The 17,067-nt window shown below is 40.4% G+C and overlaps 1 protein-coding gene across 1 annotated transcript in view; it reads right to left on the bottom strand.

Annotated features, from left to right (window-relative positions):
- MRPS5 (mitochondrial ribosomal protein S5) overlaps positions 1 to 16,421 on the bottom strand; it is a 51,196-nt gene extending 34,775 nt beyond the window's left edge. Inside the window, exons 1-2 of the mRNA XM_026044026.1 lie at positions 16,352 to 16,421; positions 9,188 to 9,325 (exon numbers count right to left, since the gene is read on the bottom strand). Of these exons, the coding sequence (XP_025899811.1) occupies positions 9,188 to 9,325; positions 16,352 to 16,421 (208 nt within the window). The remainder of the gene's footprint in view (positions 1 to 9,187; positions 9,326 to 16,351) is intronic.
- Between the last annotated feature and the right edge of the window lie 646 nt (positions 16,422 to 17,067).

Below are 17,067 nucleotides of genomic sequence, written 5' to 3'. Positions count from 1 at the left end.
GCAACASGGAAAAAAACCCCAAGATCTGACCGTAAGAAAGGTCAATCTGACTTGGCAGCCAAGGATCAAGATGACTGGAGAGCGTCRCAGAAGCAGAAGCAAAGCCTGGTTAATGAAAGATATAACTCCATAAAGAAATGAGCAACACCATACTGCTTTTCACATTAGTGGGGATGCTCTGAAGTGAAGAGGCAACAAAAAGAAAGCAGCCTCTTAATGATCCGTGGCTTTACCTGGATTTTGCCTTTGCGTCAGCTCAGTAAAATTAGGAGCTGGCTTCATTCTCCCACAGCTAGAACAGCCTCAGTTGGAAGAGGCCACCACGTTTCCAGACAATTACCAAATAGCATAGCTACTATCTGAAAAAGAGAAGCACTGTGATGTGCAAGACTTCATTGCTGTGGCCCAGAAAAAAAATTCACATTTCAATTTGGTTGAAAGCACACGCTTTATGTAAGCTGATCATCAACAACTGCTAATAATAGGTTTGTGTGACGCCACTCCACTTTATCTTCTACATAAAAGGTGGTCATAACGCTCTGAAAAGGACATGTTTTTTGGTGGACTTCCATACTATTCCCCGCTCTCAGGAACCAGCCTTAGCGCTTGCTCCACTGGAAGAGGAGTATTGGATTATATCTCAATAACTCTCAAGTACAACTGAAAAGTCTTGCTGTAAATCACGTCGGAAAACAGAACACAAGATTCTGATAAATAGGGAGATTTCCTTGCTTCCTGCAYGATGAGAATTCCTGGCTTGCCTAAACAACCTTAAAAATAAAAGAAAAAAACAGGAATTTGAAAAACCGATGGCAGCACTACTTGTAGATGTAAGTAAACGGGAAAGAAAGGATTAATTTTGTAAAACAACTTTAGACACTGACATTTTCCTCTTACATAAGCAATTTTTGCTTAAGGTTTTCTGATGACAGTTGTCTTGCAGCAAAACAGCAGCGGAGAACTGGAGACATTAATATTACTGACAAAATAAAAAGATTTATGAACATGTCATAATAAATGTGCTTATTCCAATGCACTTTTGCCCATAAATGCCATAACATCTATGTATCATTACATCTATTAGCTTAAGAAACTTCATAAGGGCTTTCCAATTGCTAACATTTCCTTCCAGGATTTGGCTCCAAATATTTATTTTTATTAGCAGATGAATTCTAGGAAGGTGCGGTATTTTAACCACTACCCTCCAAAATAAAAACAGGATTTGGGAAAAAAAAAATATTCCACACAGGACATGAAATATAAAACAGCATTTTTAAGGAGTACATGCTGCTTATTTATCCTAAAGCAATTCACAGCTTTAGATAAATGACACCATCTAGACCCAGCTGCTCAAGGACCAAAAGCAGATAATTTTCCCAGGGGCAGGTGAGCAGCTTCAGAATCAAATATTCCTTCAAGGACCAACGAGCATCACAGACCTCGGCGTTTTATACTCCAGTGCAGAGGGCATTTCCTTGACCTTGTCTTCTCGAATGAATATGTGGCTTCTCCATCTCGGGGAAAGAGAAGGCACTCATGGCAGAAAGCTTACGTGGGTTCAAAAGCAGCTGAACAAATTCACGGAAGAAAAAGCCACCTAGAGCTATAGATGCACAAACTGCCATGTCACGAGTCACTGAAGGCTGGGAGGACTCTCCGAACAAGTGTTCCTACACGCTCATCCTATTCTTCCCAAAGCATCTGCTGCTGCTGGAGGCACGATGCTGGGTTAGATGGACATTYGGGTTGACCAGCCAAGGTCATTCTCCAGCTCTCCAAGTTCACTTCATTTTTAACTTACTCCAAGAAATCTCTTGGACACTCCTGCAGTACAATCTTGTAGGTTGTTGTATTGAATAGCTGTTGGTTTTGAGTGACTTTCTTGAAGCAGCAGGACGGACTCCAAGCTCTTGGTGGTGGAGAGAGCGGGGAGCCACCCTTCCTACGACCTCGGCCTCACAGCTCTGGGGATCAACGGATCAACTCGTGACTGTATGAAACATCAATGCCAGGCCGGCCTCCAGGTACAGCTAAAGCAGGGTGAGGATGGAGAAAAGATTGTCACCAATCAATGCCTCTTAAGGTGCCAAGAGGATTCACATCGTAGAGGAAGATGTCATCATTGTAGAGGATGTTACAGATAAACTCCCTCCCGCTCATCCGTCCTTCGCCACGGTTCTGTTTTTCCAAAGTCCCTAGCTCTGTCTGGCATTTTAAGGAGGTATCCCTCTGCTGAGAGCAATGCAACTACATGCTAGACAACAAAATGTCTCTCTGTATCCCCGATAGGTTTTTAAAACTACTGAAAATGGCATTTAAGCATTTCTTCCGAAGAAAGGAAGCCTCTGGAGCGGTCATCTTGTCGGTGCTCATGAACAGTAAGGAGCAAGTAATCCTCCTAAAGCAGGATTTGGTGCGATTTGAGAAATTTGGATAATTAAGTTAATCCTTCTACCACTTTGATTATATTGCTGGTATCTAATACTGGTATTAATGAGAACACAGCAATCCACCCATTTTTAAATTACACAGGGTCTCAGTGACAATTTAACTGCCAGTAAACTGATACCCTATTGAACAGGGAATTTTAATGCTGGGCATTGACCCGATGCAACAAAATTTTTCCACAGTCTCATCACCTTCAGGCAGAGGTTCAGGCACAGGTGGAACRGTCCAATTAAAAAGAGTTTGATCTTACAATAATAGAAAAGATAACCAGAAAAGACAGGGTTACCTGATGACCTACATCATTAAATGAATTCCCTATCACAAGCCTCCGGATCCCTGTAAGCCTGAAGGCTCCGCAGTTGCATTTAATACACTTGTACAGTGCTGATGACCTCAGAAAATTAATCATTCTGACAGTGTTACGTACATGCCCATTATGGCAAATAGCACAGATATGTCACATAGCAAATAAACACCTTGACATTTTTTAGGAACCGGTGTTTAAATTGGGCCAATCTAGAAAACGTCCCTACAAAGGCACCTCTCGGTATTTGCTTTAGCAATTTGGACTCTCTGTAACAGCTTCCATGGTAAATCGCCTCCATAATAAAGCARTTTTTCTGCTACTTAACACTGCTACAAAAGCATAAACATAGCTATTTATGAAAAAGCAGGTATCAAGGGAAATTAGGGAACACAGACCAAAGCCTTGCACATTGAGTTGGTTTACACAGTGGTCATCAAAAATCCCCCTATAAGGGCAACATCCTTCTGCTCCTCTGATGGGTTCTTTTTTCATGGATAGCACTTCTTCCAGCTTGTGCGGTTTCCACCACAAGCTTCCTACCTTCGATTTGTTTTATTCTTTTTATTGTTTTGGTTTTTATTGTTTTGGTTTTTTTTTTGTTCCTGTATGTACTAACTTTAAAAATCCTCTCTACGCTGCTGAAGCGCTAAGAACTTGCTTATTTATATAAGTTTAATAATCCCATTAAAACAAAACCAACAGGTCTCATTATGTGGATTKCAGAAGAAACCTAGGTTAGGCATGTTTGAAATTTGCAGGAAACAAAAAATATCTCTAAATCTTAGCCATTGTTCCATTCTACTCACAGGCAAGTTTGGGGCAACTTCTCAATAACCAGAAGAAAAAATATTGCATTCTGAAACTACAAAGAAAACTTTACAGCTGGAAAGTACTACCCTGAGAGACGCATTCATACTGCTACACATGAATAAAATGCATTACTGCAAATGTCCAGGACGCTGCCACAGTACTTCTTGGCAGGAGAGATTTACATGTTTTTAAAACCAGCAATCGGCAACGTTAGTGGAAAGCTACAGATCAGGGTTCYTCAGGACAGTCGTAATTCAAATGTTGCATAAATCCTGCTACAAACTTAATCAATAATAGATAAAAGCATGTTAACTGAAACAAAGAACCAAAACAGCTGTAAATAACGGCTGTAAACTCRGACAAAAACACAAGAACTTTTATTTCTTCTAAATAGCAGCTAACAAGAAAAACAGGGCCTTAACTTGGCTAATGCATGCTGTCTTCAGGCTGTCTTTTAAATGTTTTGTTTTGAGCTTTTTGCATTTTGAAAAGTATTAAGCAGAGGGCGTYGTCACTGGACCAAACTGGAGAGCAGTGACTTCAATGAGGTTTGCAAACTCCGCACAGTTGGTCTGCTTCATTTCCTCAGAACTAAACAAAAAGGAAAACAAGGACTGCTTGCCTGAGATGACTTCACCAAAGACACAGTGCACAGTCACAAATCAAACCCAGAGGAAACAACTCCCTCAATTAGCACTGTTAATCTTCAGGCGCTTTACATTCATTCCCCTTTTCCTGTCTAAAACCAAGAAACCAACTATTCTTCAACACAGGCATACACAGACATCCCCCTTGTAAAAAGTGGTGGAGGCTGGTCTTCATTTAAGAAACTTAATAGCATTGTTACTGCTGGAAAAACAAAAGTTTCACATTTTGTTGTTGGCAGTGACTAGTGGTAATTTAGCAGCTGTTTATCCAAAGTAGTCACACTCAGTTAACAAAATAATCTTTTTAAATGAATTCTTTTTTAAACTCTGATCCTTAAGTTAGGCCAGACAGAAAAAAWATATATATATCTCCAAACCAAATTCACAGAGGAGACCTGTGAAAATTTTATATAAAATGCAATTTTTAAAAGTAAACTTTCAGTAACAGGTGTTTCCAGTAAATAACACAGAGTTTTATACTGGGTATGATTCCTTACAACAAGTAAAGCCTGCAGAGACAACAYGTGTTACTCCTGACTGTGACTTTACGTTGCTGGCCTAAATGATCTCCCTCTAATGATCCTAAATGAACGCTCCCCCTCTGGTTGCTACAAACTTAGTCTAAAAGCTCTGCAAAGTGACCGTCCCCTGTAGTCCACCCCCTAACCTAACAGGAAACATAATCTAGCAACAAAGAACTTAAGCTCTTCCTTTTTATGTGGTCCCAGGTGTAATCAATGCAATTGATACATCAAGCAGGAAAGCATAACTTTGATATAATTACAGCTGCACATAAAAGTTTGTTAGTCCTGCCTACAGCTGGATACCTAATGGATGCTGAGGAAACTGTGCTTGATGGGTATCACTGCAGAATTCGGATGACTGGGGACAAAGCTATTTCGTGCAGATATAACTCTCCCCAGCAGCCTGATGTTCCTTCTGGGGCCAAGTGAAGCCGTTTCAGTATTCATGACATGTCCACGTGTCTCTGCTGCCCTCCACAATGACGACCCCTGCATTTCAAGCCAAATCTGTGGTTAAAACAGTGACCATACCTCGCATACTTCTGCCGTGAAACAGATACAACTGTGGGTTTTTTTGTCGTTTTTATCACTGCTTGTCAAAGGTTGTCAGAGAAAGATTTAGTATCTGTACAGAAGGTCTGGATGAGTGGGATTTACTAGCCTATATGTATGCACATGAAAACATATAGATACACTGAGAGGCAGGGAACTCAGACCTGCCCTATTCCCTCAGACAGATTTTGGACTGAAGCAGGCACAAATAAGATGCTATTTGCACATGCCAGGTCTGTTTAGACACCCTGGAAAAGCAGGCAAGATTTATCATAGGAAGATATTCAATACAGCTTGAAAAAATCAAGCCTGTCCATAATACCCCCGAGTAAGCATGTGAAATCCCCAAGTATTTCAGAGACTGTAAACCTAATTGCTTCTCATAGCGGGTGAGTGGGAAGAAGGGCCAGAGTGAGGCCTTTGATAACAAGATCAGTTTGAATTACTTCATTACAGTCTCACTGATACGTGCCATTGGACAAGAACAACCCCCTGTGTACACTTCTGTTGGAGTGCAGGAGCCAGCTCCCGGATAAGGACTACGGGCTGCCTGGAATAATTGCAATTCCTCCTCTTTAAATGAGTTCAACTATTTTAAAGGTCAAGCTGAAGGTACAGATGACCCCCCTAACAAGAAGACTTTAACATCTTTAAGAGTATGATGGAAGAGAAATAAACCTTCTGTAATGAGATAAAACAGTACTGTCATCCTCCTCGCTCCGAAGGACTGTCGTTTGGGTGACATATCACTTGAAAATTGCTTCATATAAAACGGTCATATCTGCATCTTTTAATGCTGCCGTTCTTTTGAAACAACTCCACTGCTGGGGAACATGAGTGCCATAATGTGATTTATAATAGCTAATATTCTACTTCATTTGAATTTTGAAGTTTTTTAACTGTTCAAAGAACGCTAGCCAGTTTAAAAAAAAAAAAAAGGGGAAAACAGTTCAGCAAGAAAAGCAGTTATGAAACGCTCAGCCTTCCATCAAAATATTACCAAAAACAACCTCTTTGCCTTTGAGAGCTTTTCTGGAGAAGAAAGAAGGCTTCACAGAATTTAAAATAAAATAGAATAAAATAAAATAGAATAGAATAAAATAAAATAGAATAAAATAAAATAGAATAAAATAAAATAGAATAAAATAAAATAGAATAAAATAAAATAGAATAAAATAAAACCCCCCCAAACATAACAGCAAGGGGCTAACAACCTCACGACATGCAAAAAGGAGAGAGATGCGGTGGAGAGGAAGGTGACTGACCAACATGAGCAGGAGACAGTGATGCTGATGGGCACCATCACAAGGAAGCTTTACAGGGGTGCAATTTCACGCACGAGTCGGAGCAGAGGGACAGCCATCCATGGAGCAAACTGGTCAAAGGACTCTGGCAGACAAGGCAAAGCCGTTGCCTTTTTGTTGTCTCACCATTAGTATCATTGGGATGGAGCACAAAACTGTACCCGAGAGAATAGCGTGAAAACTGCAGTGGCAGAAAACACTGTAAAATGAAAAAGCAAACAGGCAACAGCGAAGATAAAACCAGCACAGGCCTCAAATGTTCTGCAAACAAGTCTGCCCCACAAATTTTAATACCTAAATTATGGTCAGGTCGATAAAATCCCTGAGTTTCCCTTCCTCTCAGCACCCACAGAACTGAGTCATTGCTCTGCCACGGCCTCAACATCCATTTAAATGTCCCCCTCTTCCCCAGGGATACTCCACAGGGATCGGCTATAGGGAGTTCCTCACCTGGGTGCTCTCTCCAGGCACTAAGCCAGATTACTTTCCCCTCACACAAACACAGCTCCTGTTTGCCACCCTCAGCACTTAAACATTCTTTCCAGATACTTCCAAAGCACAATTGTCCATGGCCCGTTGCAGCACGTATCTTTTCTCTGACATCAACCCTTCTGATTCATGTGCTCCCAAATATCCTTCAGAAAACACTGCCCAAAAATGCCCCCAAAACCCTCAGCCTCGTCGAGGCAACACACATTGGGTTGAGACTTAAATTTATGCTCACAGGTGGAAAGCTACATATGAACCAAACAAAACTTTGCTGCTTTTTCAACTCAGCAGCATATTTTTTTTCCAGTGCATGCATCCATGTGGAAAAAGAACAGTAAAAGTTTGAGAGTAATCATAATTGAAAGAGTAGCACTGTACACTCCATATATCATTACCTTATTAGTATGGGGACTCTGTAGAGTTGGCTCATGCTTGAAATCAATAGAATAATTTTACATTTCCAAATGAACCGCATGATGAATTGAACAAAGAAAAAACAATTACTCCGCTCTTTACAGTCCTGTGGGATCTCTTATTTATCCAGCTTGCTTGATTGCTTCGAGAAGCAGCAAATGGTTCTTAAGAACCAAGTTTATGTCCAACACACTTTTACAAGCTGCCCTTTTAACAAAATGGCCTACCAATAGCTTACAAAATGAAGTAGCGCAGCACTTTAAAAATGATGGCATCATGTTGTTTTGTCCACAGTTTTGGGGTTTTTTTAAAGAACAAACAAAACCACAGACTGATTTCTATRAAGAAACTGAGTCAGAACAGCACTTTGAAGCACGAAACTCTTTCATATCTTTCATATCTGATGGCTACTGTATCTGGTGGACATATAAATTAGGTACACTTAAATTCTTGCAAGCTGTTATTAAATAAAGTTAGTAGTTCCATGTAGTTTGTCTAAATGTAGCTTGCTTAAAAKGCTATTAAGTCAAACAATAGGATGTTATTGCAGCAAGTGTTTTGAATGCAGTCATCTAACAAGGGAAATGATAGCTGGCAAAACTCCTGGTAAAACAGACCTCATCTGGCCTTTATGAATATGAACAGAAGCATAAAGAAAGCATCTAACCTATAAATTATAACCACATTGCACTGACTTGCAGTGCTACACTTTTAATTTAAGATAAACAAAATAACTGTGTTTAACTTAGATTCTTATTTTGTGACTACTTGGGTGCCTAAGAGAAAGCCCCAATTGATTTTTTTCTGCTATTGAGATGCCTATAAAATCTTTTTTTGCATAGAAAGATTCTTTTCCCTGGTTCATGTTGTGGCCTATTGCTGGTCTTTGAAGATCTTATCATCCTTGAGTTGGCTTGAAATGGTCAAGTTTACCGAGTAAAGGGAACAGAGAGGCAGCGTGACTGTTGAAAGCCCTTTAGCTTAGAAGATAAAAGGAAAACAAATGTACTGATTTCTACCCARCATCAAGAAGCTAAGAAAAAAAATGTCAGTTCTGCAAGTCTGTTCTAACAGAGCTCTTGTGCTCTATGCCTTATAGAAAGTCAGAGAGCTCAAACTGTTGCAGTTATCTCTGCCAGAGATGTTCCTGCTCCTTCCGTTCCCTCATGAGAAACTACCACAGGTTGGGAACTGTGAAACAGCTGCAGGATCTGCCCCTCAGCTATCTCGGTTCATAGTCCCGAGCAGGAATTTAAACAGTCATAATTTCTCAATTACGTTAAGCATCTATGTAACGCCTTTCAGGAACGGAGGATAACACTGCAGCTGGGCAGACAATTAGCAGGACATTGTCAACACTTTCTGTTTAGCCCCTTATTGTTTTTTAATCAGCTCATTTTTGAGACAGCGCAGCTTGAATAGCATGTCTTGCCTCTAGCTCAAAAAGCATTTGGAAAATAAACATACAACTTATAATTTCAATAAATGTATTCACTGTGAGATGAAGCCTCGCTTGCTATTAAAATAAGCTGACCTTGTGCATTCAAATCTGTCAGTGGCACAAGATATGGAACTGAAGAAAGAAAAATTACTATATATAGATATCGTGATTGTGCCTGACSAAAGCAAAGTTTACCATCCCTCTTTTGCTTTTTTTTTCAGATATTAATTGCAACCCAACTCGAGACTTACACGTATTGAAGAAACTGCTTCGTCTGCGTTGCTCTACTGTCACGCTCCGGGCGACRGAGATGGAACACTGTGTCTGCAGAGCCCATGCCAGGCTAGAATAGGAACAGCAGCTCCCTTGCCTCGGCACAGAAGTAAACCCTGAGGACGAAGACATGCAGGTGTTATGACACAGAATATTTTCATTTGGAAAATAATATTCCCCTCAAATATACTGAACAGGCAAAAAAAAAAAAAAAAAGAACACTTACTCATATAGTTTAATTTCTAAAGGGAATTAGATTTACACCTTCTGTCTTGAAACAGAAGTTACAGTAGGGGGGAACAACATCGCAAGAGAAAATGTCACAAACAGAAACAAGCCAAAAGGCTACTAACATACTGCTGATACAGTGAGAAACCACCCTCTAAAGGGAGAAATATTCTCCTAACAGCAAAACATGCAATAATACTCCCGAATGCAATCAACAGGGATAAATAAACACATCACCAAATATTCTATGCACCAGGAAATCAACCTACTGAAGAGTGTAACATCTTTGCCTAAATAATTAAAGTTTTTTTTTTTTTTTCATTTAAGATTTACAAATATGCTATTGTTTTAGCCAACAGAAACATATTACAACTGGGGCTTACCTACATCAATGAAAGCAAGATACTTTCAGTTATTGCCTGGCACAGAGTGTTTTTTCTTTAGAACTGAGAACAAGAGTTATCCCAAATCAGTATTTTTACCACCTACATAATAATCAATCCAAACAATACGCGCATTCAAGAATCTAAAAAAAAAGGCTATATACACTCTTGGAGTCTTGAAAATAACAGCTCAGCTTGTTATTTAGAAATTGTATTGTAAATACAAAAAAAAAAAAAAAATCTACTTCTTCCTAAAGGAAAGACATTTAAATTCAATCGCTTAAATTAGCCTTTAAATGCAAAATATATGTATGACTTCTGTTCTGTTAAGATCTATTATCAATAAAACAACAGGCCGTTTTTTTGAAGTTAGAATAGGACCTTCTCTTAGGCAAATAACAAATAATTCAGTTAACTGGGGTAACGAAGCAGGAAATTCTAAAAATTTCTCTCAAGGAAACAGTTAGAATAATATTTATAACACAAATTTATCTTCTTTCATTCCTATCAAAAAGGTAGAATAGATAATAAAACTTCATTATGAAAAAAATGTGTGAAAATTATTGAATTTCAGGAAATAAAGAACAACCTGAAAACAAAGACACCAAAATAAGAAGAAAAACRTTCTTAAATCTTTATTTAACCAGTGTCTGGTTAAATTCAAAGAGAATAGAAACCATTTAGAGTCGTAGCATGTAACACCCACAAACAATACACCAGGCACCATTCAAATGCTTCCTTTTATTTCAAAACTGAACTAGCAGTCACCCCAATATAGAACTTTGTGTAGGGTACATAGCTAATGTTAACACTAAACCTACAAGCACACAATTCTTGAGCTATTTTGTGTTCATAACGGGCTTTTAATGACAAGTTATCAATCTGCAAGATTAAACGATGCGTTCAGCTCAGACCAATTGTTTATAAAAATTACAATAGACTTGCCCTTTTTTGGAATCACATGTGCAATTAGAGAAACTTTTTCCAAATCAATTATCTGCAAAGTAATTTAAATTTGCATTGTGTGGCTGCATTCGTAATTTCTCTTGTTACATCCTTTCACTGCCTACAGCTGAAGATTACTTCAAAACAACTAGCAAAATTGCACCCTATCTTCTTCTTTGAATTTCTATTCATTCTATTTATGAATTTGTCATACCTGGAACATGACCACAAGTATCATGATTATTTTTTCCCCCCTTGTTACACGTCATATGCTTCCTGCAGGCCTGGACGTGATCTGTTTACATAGACAAGCACATCTACTAATAATTGCCAAGAAAGACTTAATACATCTGGTTCTTTACACTTTTTCCTAGAAAAAAAATGACCTTGCTTGAGAATTTTAAGAACAGATGTATCGGTTCAGGCTAATGACACAAAGAGTTTCTGGGAGAATTACGAGAGAAGTCCTGTCCCGCGCAGTGGTTACTACACTGCTTCTGTTGACCCTTCTCACCTTTCTATCAGTCTTCTTCAATTTTAATTTAGCTTGTTGGATATTAAGGCATTCTTCATCACTTTATCTATACCGTAATTCATTCACCAATTCACTGCCGACCCACTCAATCTTCTTAAGGTCTGTCAGCAACTCTCCACAATCAGCCTTTCCCTCTTAGGCTTCAAATAACTTCAAATCTGCAGCAAAATGAGTTATCTTGCTGCTCACCTCCTCTCTCTGAGGGTTTATGAGCAGAAAACCTTTACTCCATCAAAAGAGTGCGGATCCCCTTTCCTGCCTTTCAGTCAATTATTTATCCATACGAGGATCTCATCATCTCATCAGGATCTCATCATCAGGATCTCATCATCTCCACATCTGATAAACTTTTTACAAGCCTGTGCTGAGGGACTCTACAAAAGCCCACTCTGAAATCTCGTGGAATGAATCAGGTTGGTTAAGCCTTTTCTTTGTGAATCTCTTAGGAGAAAAAACAAAACCACACGAGCTCTAACATATTTGTAAGGAAGAACTCTCCGTTACCGAAGGCATGCATAGTCTTCTTGATCCTCATCTCTTCCAGAAGCTTTTCTTTTAAACTGGTATTCCACTACTATCTGCCAGTGCAGCTACCAAGGAAGTTTCAAAGCAGAAGCTACAAAATACTATGAACAATTCAGCTTTTTCAYCCTTGCTCTTAGAATTAGTATGTGAAAAGTGTCTGACCCTGGAGGTCTACTAAAGTTCATCTTGTGTATTTGTTCCATAACCTCCCACACAGTCACTTAATTTCATTAAAAAGAAATCCTCTAGCTCCACGCCAGCACCACCACTACGGGCAACACGTGGAAATCTCCTAGTTTCATCTTCTTCTCTCCATGATGCAAAGAATTAATTTCGCCCCTGTCATCTCTGCATGCTCTTATATCCTGCTTGTCTTTTTCATATTATCGATTGGAGAAACACTTTTATATTAGCTAAAACTGCATAAATGGCTGGTCAAGACGAAGCTTATTATCAGGAACAAGACGAGTGGTCTGTGCCAGATTCTGTGGCCAACTGGACATGCCTGGAGAAAGTCACTGCTCTGTTTGCATTGGTCATGAGCACTTCTAGCAGCCAAGCTGCTAGATCCTTTCATGGTCCTGTACTAGGAAATCACATCCTAAAGTTTCTTACAAATATAAGTGTATTTAGTTTAGTTCATTGTCAAAAGTGTTTGCAATGAAATTTGCCTTTTTTTTTATTCCTATGTTCATTACAAAAAAAAAAAAAATGCATATAGTAGATACCAATCCAGCTTCTTCTGAAACGACGGTGTAAATATGAAGGTATTGGAGACAATAAAGTCTGGAGAAAATGACAACACTAAGAAGAATCAAGAGACAATGGAATCAGATGAGCAATTGCTACAGAAAAAGAATTTTGATAGAGTAGCTGGGGCACAGATGAGGAGAAAAAGTCAAATGTCAAAAAAAAAAAAAAAAGAAAAAAAAAAGGAAGCCAAATAAATATTAGTGTTGTATAAAAAAGGTCAGAACACCTCCAAGTAATTTCAAGAAGTCTTCTGATCCAATGCCATGTTAAAACGGACTACAAAATTAGAGTATCGAAATTCRTAACAAGCTGCTGAAAATCTTGGGCGAGATCTTGCTTTCGCTGGGAAGTATGACAAATCTCCTATTAACATTTTCTATAAAGATTTAATCTTTTTTAAATAGAGCGTTACCAGAAAAGCAACTTATATTTTTAAGACTTGTAGCTAGAGAACACCAGCTGTGAGCATGGAAATCAGACTTACGTGCCCAAGGAAGCCCAGGGGCTGTGGTGACCATATGCCACCAGGAGAAGGACAGTTTTGGTCCCTGAATAGGACAAGAGGTGGAGGAGGAAGATGCACCAGGGAAACACGATCCCCAAAGCCTCAAACACCAAGAGCTGGTATTTAATAGTGTACCCACACACTGCTAGGCACATACTGCTACCAAGGGAATAGACACTTTGAAGGCAAAGAATAAAAATATTTATGGAAGGCAAGCAGTTTGAAATGCCATATCTCAGTAAAACAGCACTGTGACATGTGAGCAGGTTTCAGTTAATGCATCATACCCTCCATTTCCTATAATTCTTCCAAACACTACCACCCGTGACAGGTTTTGAATTGAAAATYTAGCATCTTCCCTATCGTAAGCCATTCAAAAGTGAATTAGTGCTAAAGAGACCTGTAAGAGCAAGGCACGTCACGAGTGCAGGATTCGTGTCTTGCCACCAGCAAAGGACAAGTCAACAGAGCAGAAAAAAAGCACCTGCTTGCTATATAAAGGTCCTACTTTGCACTAAAGGAAAATTAACTCCTCAGTGTACACGTTTCCTGGCTATAAACATTACAGCAATTAAAACCTTGTATGGATTTTAACKGTCATGCTTCAATGGTTAAAAATTGGTTCTGGTAAGGTTTTTTCCAACACTCCCTCCAGCTCACAATGCAAGACAACTGTTTGGCTGCACTCATTTCATTRTAACTTTCCTCAAATTCGCTTCAGGTAAATGTTGGTTTAACTCACCAACATTAGGAGATTTACGTAGAGGGTGCAGCACTTGCTACCACATGCCATGCCCCAAATCAGCACAAATTAGTTTGCTTTCTTTAGCACCTAACATCTTCAAAGACAGCAAACACACTGAACATCAATGTATTTACCAGTGAACAATCAAACTTCAGCAAGTTCGATTCACGTTTTGTTTTAAACAACTGGGAGCAATTTAATAATACCCTTAAACCTGTAATTATTTTCAACAGAAATTAAATACAGAAAAATGTTCTTGGCCAGTTCTGTACTTGAGCAAAAGAAATGCTGCATGAAGTTAGTTTCAGCAGCGAGAACTGCATCGTGAAAAAAAACTCTTAAAAAAAAAAGTCTTTGAGAAGTGTATTGTGTGGTTATAATTAGAGCTTAGGAAAAAATTGCCTGGCTGTAGTTCCAGGCACACAAATGGGAAGCTCTAGCCTGAAATAATCACAACCTTCTTAAAAAGTTAATTTACAAGAAAACAGAGATGTTCTGATTAAATTCCAAGTCTGCAGTTGTGAAGATAAAGTGCTATTAACCTAACATTTCCTTGGCAATAACTATTTGTTTTTGCCTAGGGTTTTCTGGTTAACATTCTGCTTGATTTTTAGAATTCAAATAAAAATTATTGCACGGAATAACTTAATCGTATGGATGTCACAGCAGGGCAGCTATTTCAGAATGGCTAGTATTTCTTATATCATAAGTGTTTGAAAGGCCCGTCACAAGGCCCGTCAAGTGAGGAAATCAATCGATCAATCAAACACTSATATCAATTTTATTAAAAATCTCTGGCTAGTTTGGAAAAACAGTCATATCTGTTACTCATTTAATTCCTGAACCTAAAAAATGTATTAAAAAAAGACATATGGAGGTGATCCCTATCTACCAAGAGTAAGTGTGGAACACTTAAGCATTTAAGTAAGCATATCAGAAAGTCTTAGAGGGTCACATCTGCAAATGCACAGATTACTTAAATGCCTTAAAAGCAGCTGAAGCATTCCGTTTTTCCTGGTCTGTCTGCAGTAAATGATAATGGTGCTTTCTCATTGTTGGAGAAATGTTTTGACTGAACATGGAAAATGTTTCTCTGCACCAAAACACCTCTGGCCTGTTTTCAAATGCCGACAGCCAAGACACGGACTGCACACTGGCTAGAGAATGGGCACTACTTCATGCCATATCCCCCTGAGGAACAAAAGAGCCCAGAAATTCATGAACTGCATTGTTTTATTTCCTGGCCGAGGAAGGGAAGGAAGTTTTCCGAGAACTACAAAAGCTCAAAGGAATCAAATCTTGTTTTGGCTTGGAGGGCAGGAGAGAAAAAGAAGCAGACCCTCCTGTGAGTGCAAAAATGGTGCCCAGCTTCTAGGTGTTCTTTTAGCAATATAATCTGACCTTCCTGAACACCATAAGTCTCTAGCAACGATTACTACTTAGAAACCGTTTCCCTAGAGGACACATAAGGAGTACTGCTGTTATTTTTTGATTTTTCTTCCTTTGCCTAGAATTTAAGCACATCAAAACTAACTGTGCTGCATTAACGATGCTGAGACAGGTCCACCTACATAAAAGTGTATAAACGGGGTCTGAAGCAGCTCATTGCTCGAGTTGACTCTTTGATGACTGAAGTCACATTGAGGAGAAAAGGAAAAAAAAAGAAAAAAAAAAAAAAAAATGAGAGAAAAGAGTGAGAAGTGCATCCCAAAGCGACCAGTCTCTCTAGCACATATGTTTTAGCCTGGAACCGTTTCCAATAGTGTGTAAAACTTGTCATCAGAACCCGCTCACGGGATGCAAACTTGCTGGCTGTCCAACTGCCATGGGCTACCCTGGTGTCCCCTAGTGAACCCAAAAGCTACAACCAGCGCGTAGGAAAAAGAAGGATTAAAGGGGAATTTTCCTCCTGGTGGCAGCTGCTTCCCAGGAGAACTCACCTAACACTATTTGGGTTTACAAACGCAAGGCCTGTGCAGCAACTACATCTACGTTGCCTTAAGGCTCGGGAATATCTCGGGAATACTCACTGCTCTAAAGCACTGTGTAAYGAGCATCTCAGTACTCTCCTAGGASAAGCGTGCCGACCGCGGACCAAATGAGGTGTAAAACYYGTACCAAAATTAACTGTATTTTCTSAAAATGGCCCTCAGCAGCAGCTTTCAGTTATACAGGATTGTTTCTCATGTATACATTAAAAAAAAATAAAGTGCTGTCCCTTTCCCCTATGTATAGTTTAAGCCTTAGGAACGATATATTTGAACTTTGGAAGCTGAACTGAGATTAAAACTTAGGAAGAAAGGCGTGCTGATGAATGGGACAAATTAAAGAGAGAGAGAGAGAAGAAAAAGCAGTGAATCTACAGCGAACACCTCCTCATTCCGTTTATCTTAACACCGATACGATTACCCTCGCTGTTGCAGAGGGAAACGGAACGGGAAGGCTCGCGAGGGCTGCCCCACAGGGCGCCCAAGTCCCCCCCGCGCTCCGGGCCGTTCTTCCCGCCTCCCCCGCCCCCGTCACCTCGCCAGGCCGCGCGGAGGACGCCCTGGGCGCAGGCCCGGCCGGCCGCCATCGCCGCCGCCGCCGCCATGCCGGCGCCCGTGGCCCTCCCCGGCCGCCGTACTCGGCTGCCCCGCGCCGCGCCTGATGCCAGGCCCCGGACAGAGCCCCACGGTATGGGGGGGGGAGGGAAAAAATAAAAAAGAGGGGAATTGTGGCAGAAGCCAACGGCTGCCGTTGCCCGGCCTCGCTGAGTATCTCCACCCACACGCCCGCGCCCTGTCCTCGAGGAGGGAGATCAGTCAGGCAAGCGGAAGGGCGGCCGCGCGGCAGGACCCCAACTGTCTCTGAGCCGGGCTCACGTGACGGGCCGCGGGCGCCGCCATTTTGGGGGTGCTGCGCGCTGAGGGGAGGGGAGGCGGTCGCGGGAACGCGCCGTAAAACTCGCGTTAGGGAGCGAAAACTACGGTTTATTTTGCTTTATTTTGCTTTATTTTATCTTCGTGTGATCGTTGCTTTGTAACCCCGTGGAACAAAACGGCTCCGCAGGGCTCTGGCTGTAAACTGGTGCAAGGCATGACCCGTTAAACGGGATTTTAGCCTCCTCCTGGCTAACTGCACCTCGGCTCCCATCACTGAGGCACCAGGGTGTCACCCTGGCAGTATTGCTAGAGGTAAAAAGCAAGTGGTATCTCACTAATTCTTCTAGATGGGTTGGCCACCGTAGGTATTTTCAG

This window comes from Nothoprocta perdicaria, unplaced genomic scaffold (assembly GCF_003342845.1).
Source record: "Nothoprocta perdicaria isolate Ctin4 unplaced genomic scaffold, notPer1 scaffold_347, whole genome shotgun sequence".
Taxonomy (NCBI): domain Eukaryota; kingdom Metazoa; phylum Chordata; class Aves; order Tinamiformes; family Tinamidae; genus Nothoprocta; species Nothoprocta perdicaria.
The sequence above is the reverse complement of the archived record's forward strand: the minus strand, read 5'-3'. Positions and strand labels throughout refer to the sequence as shown.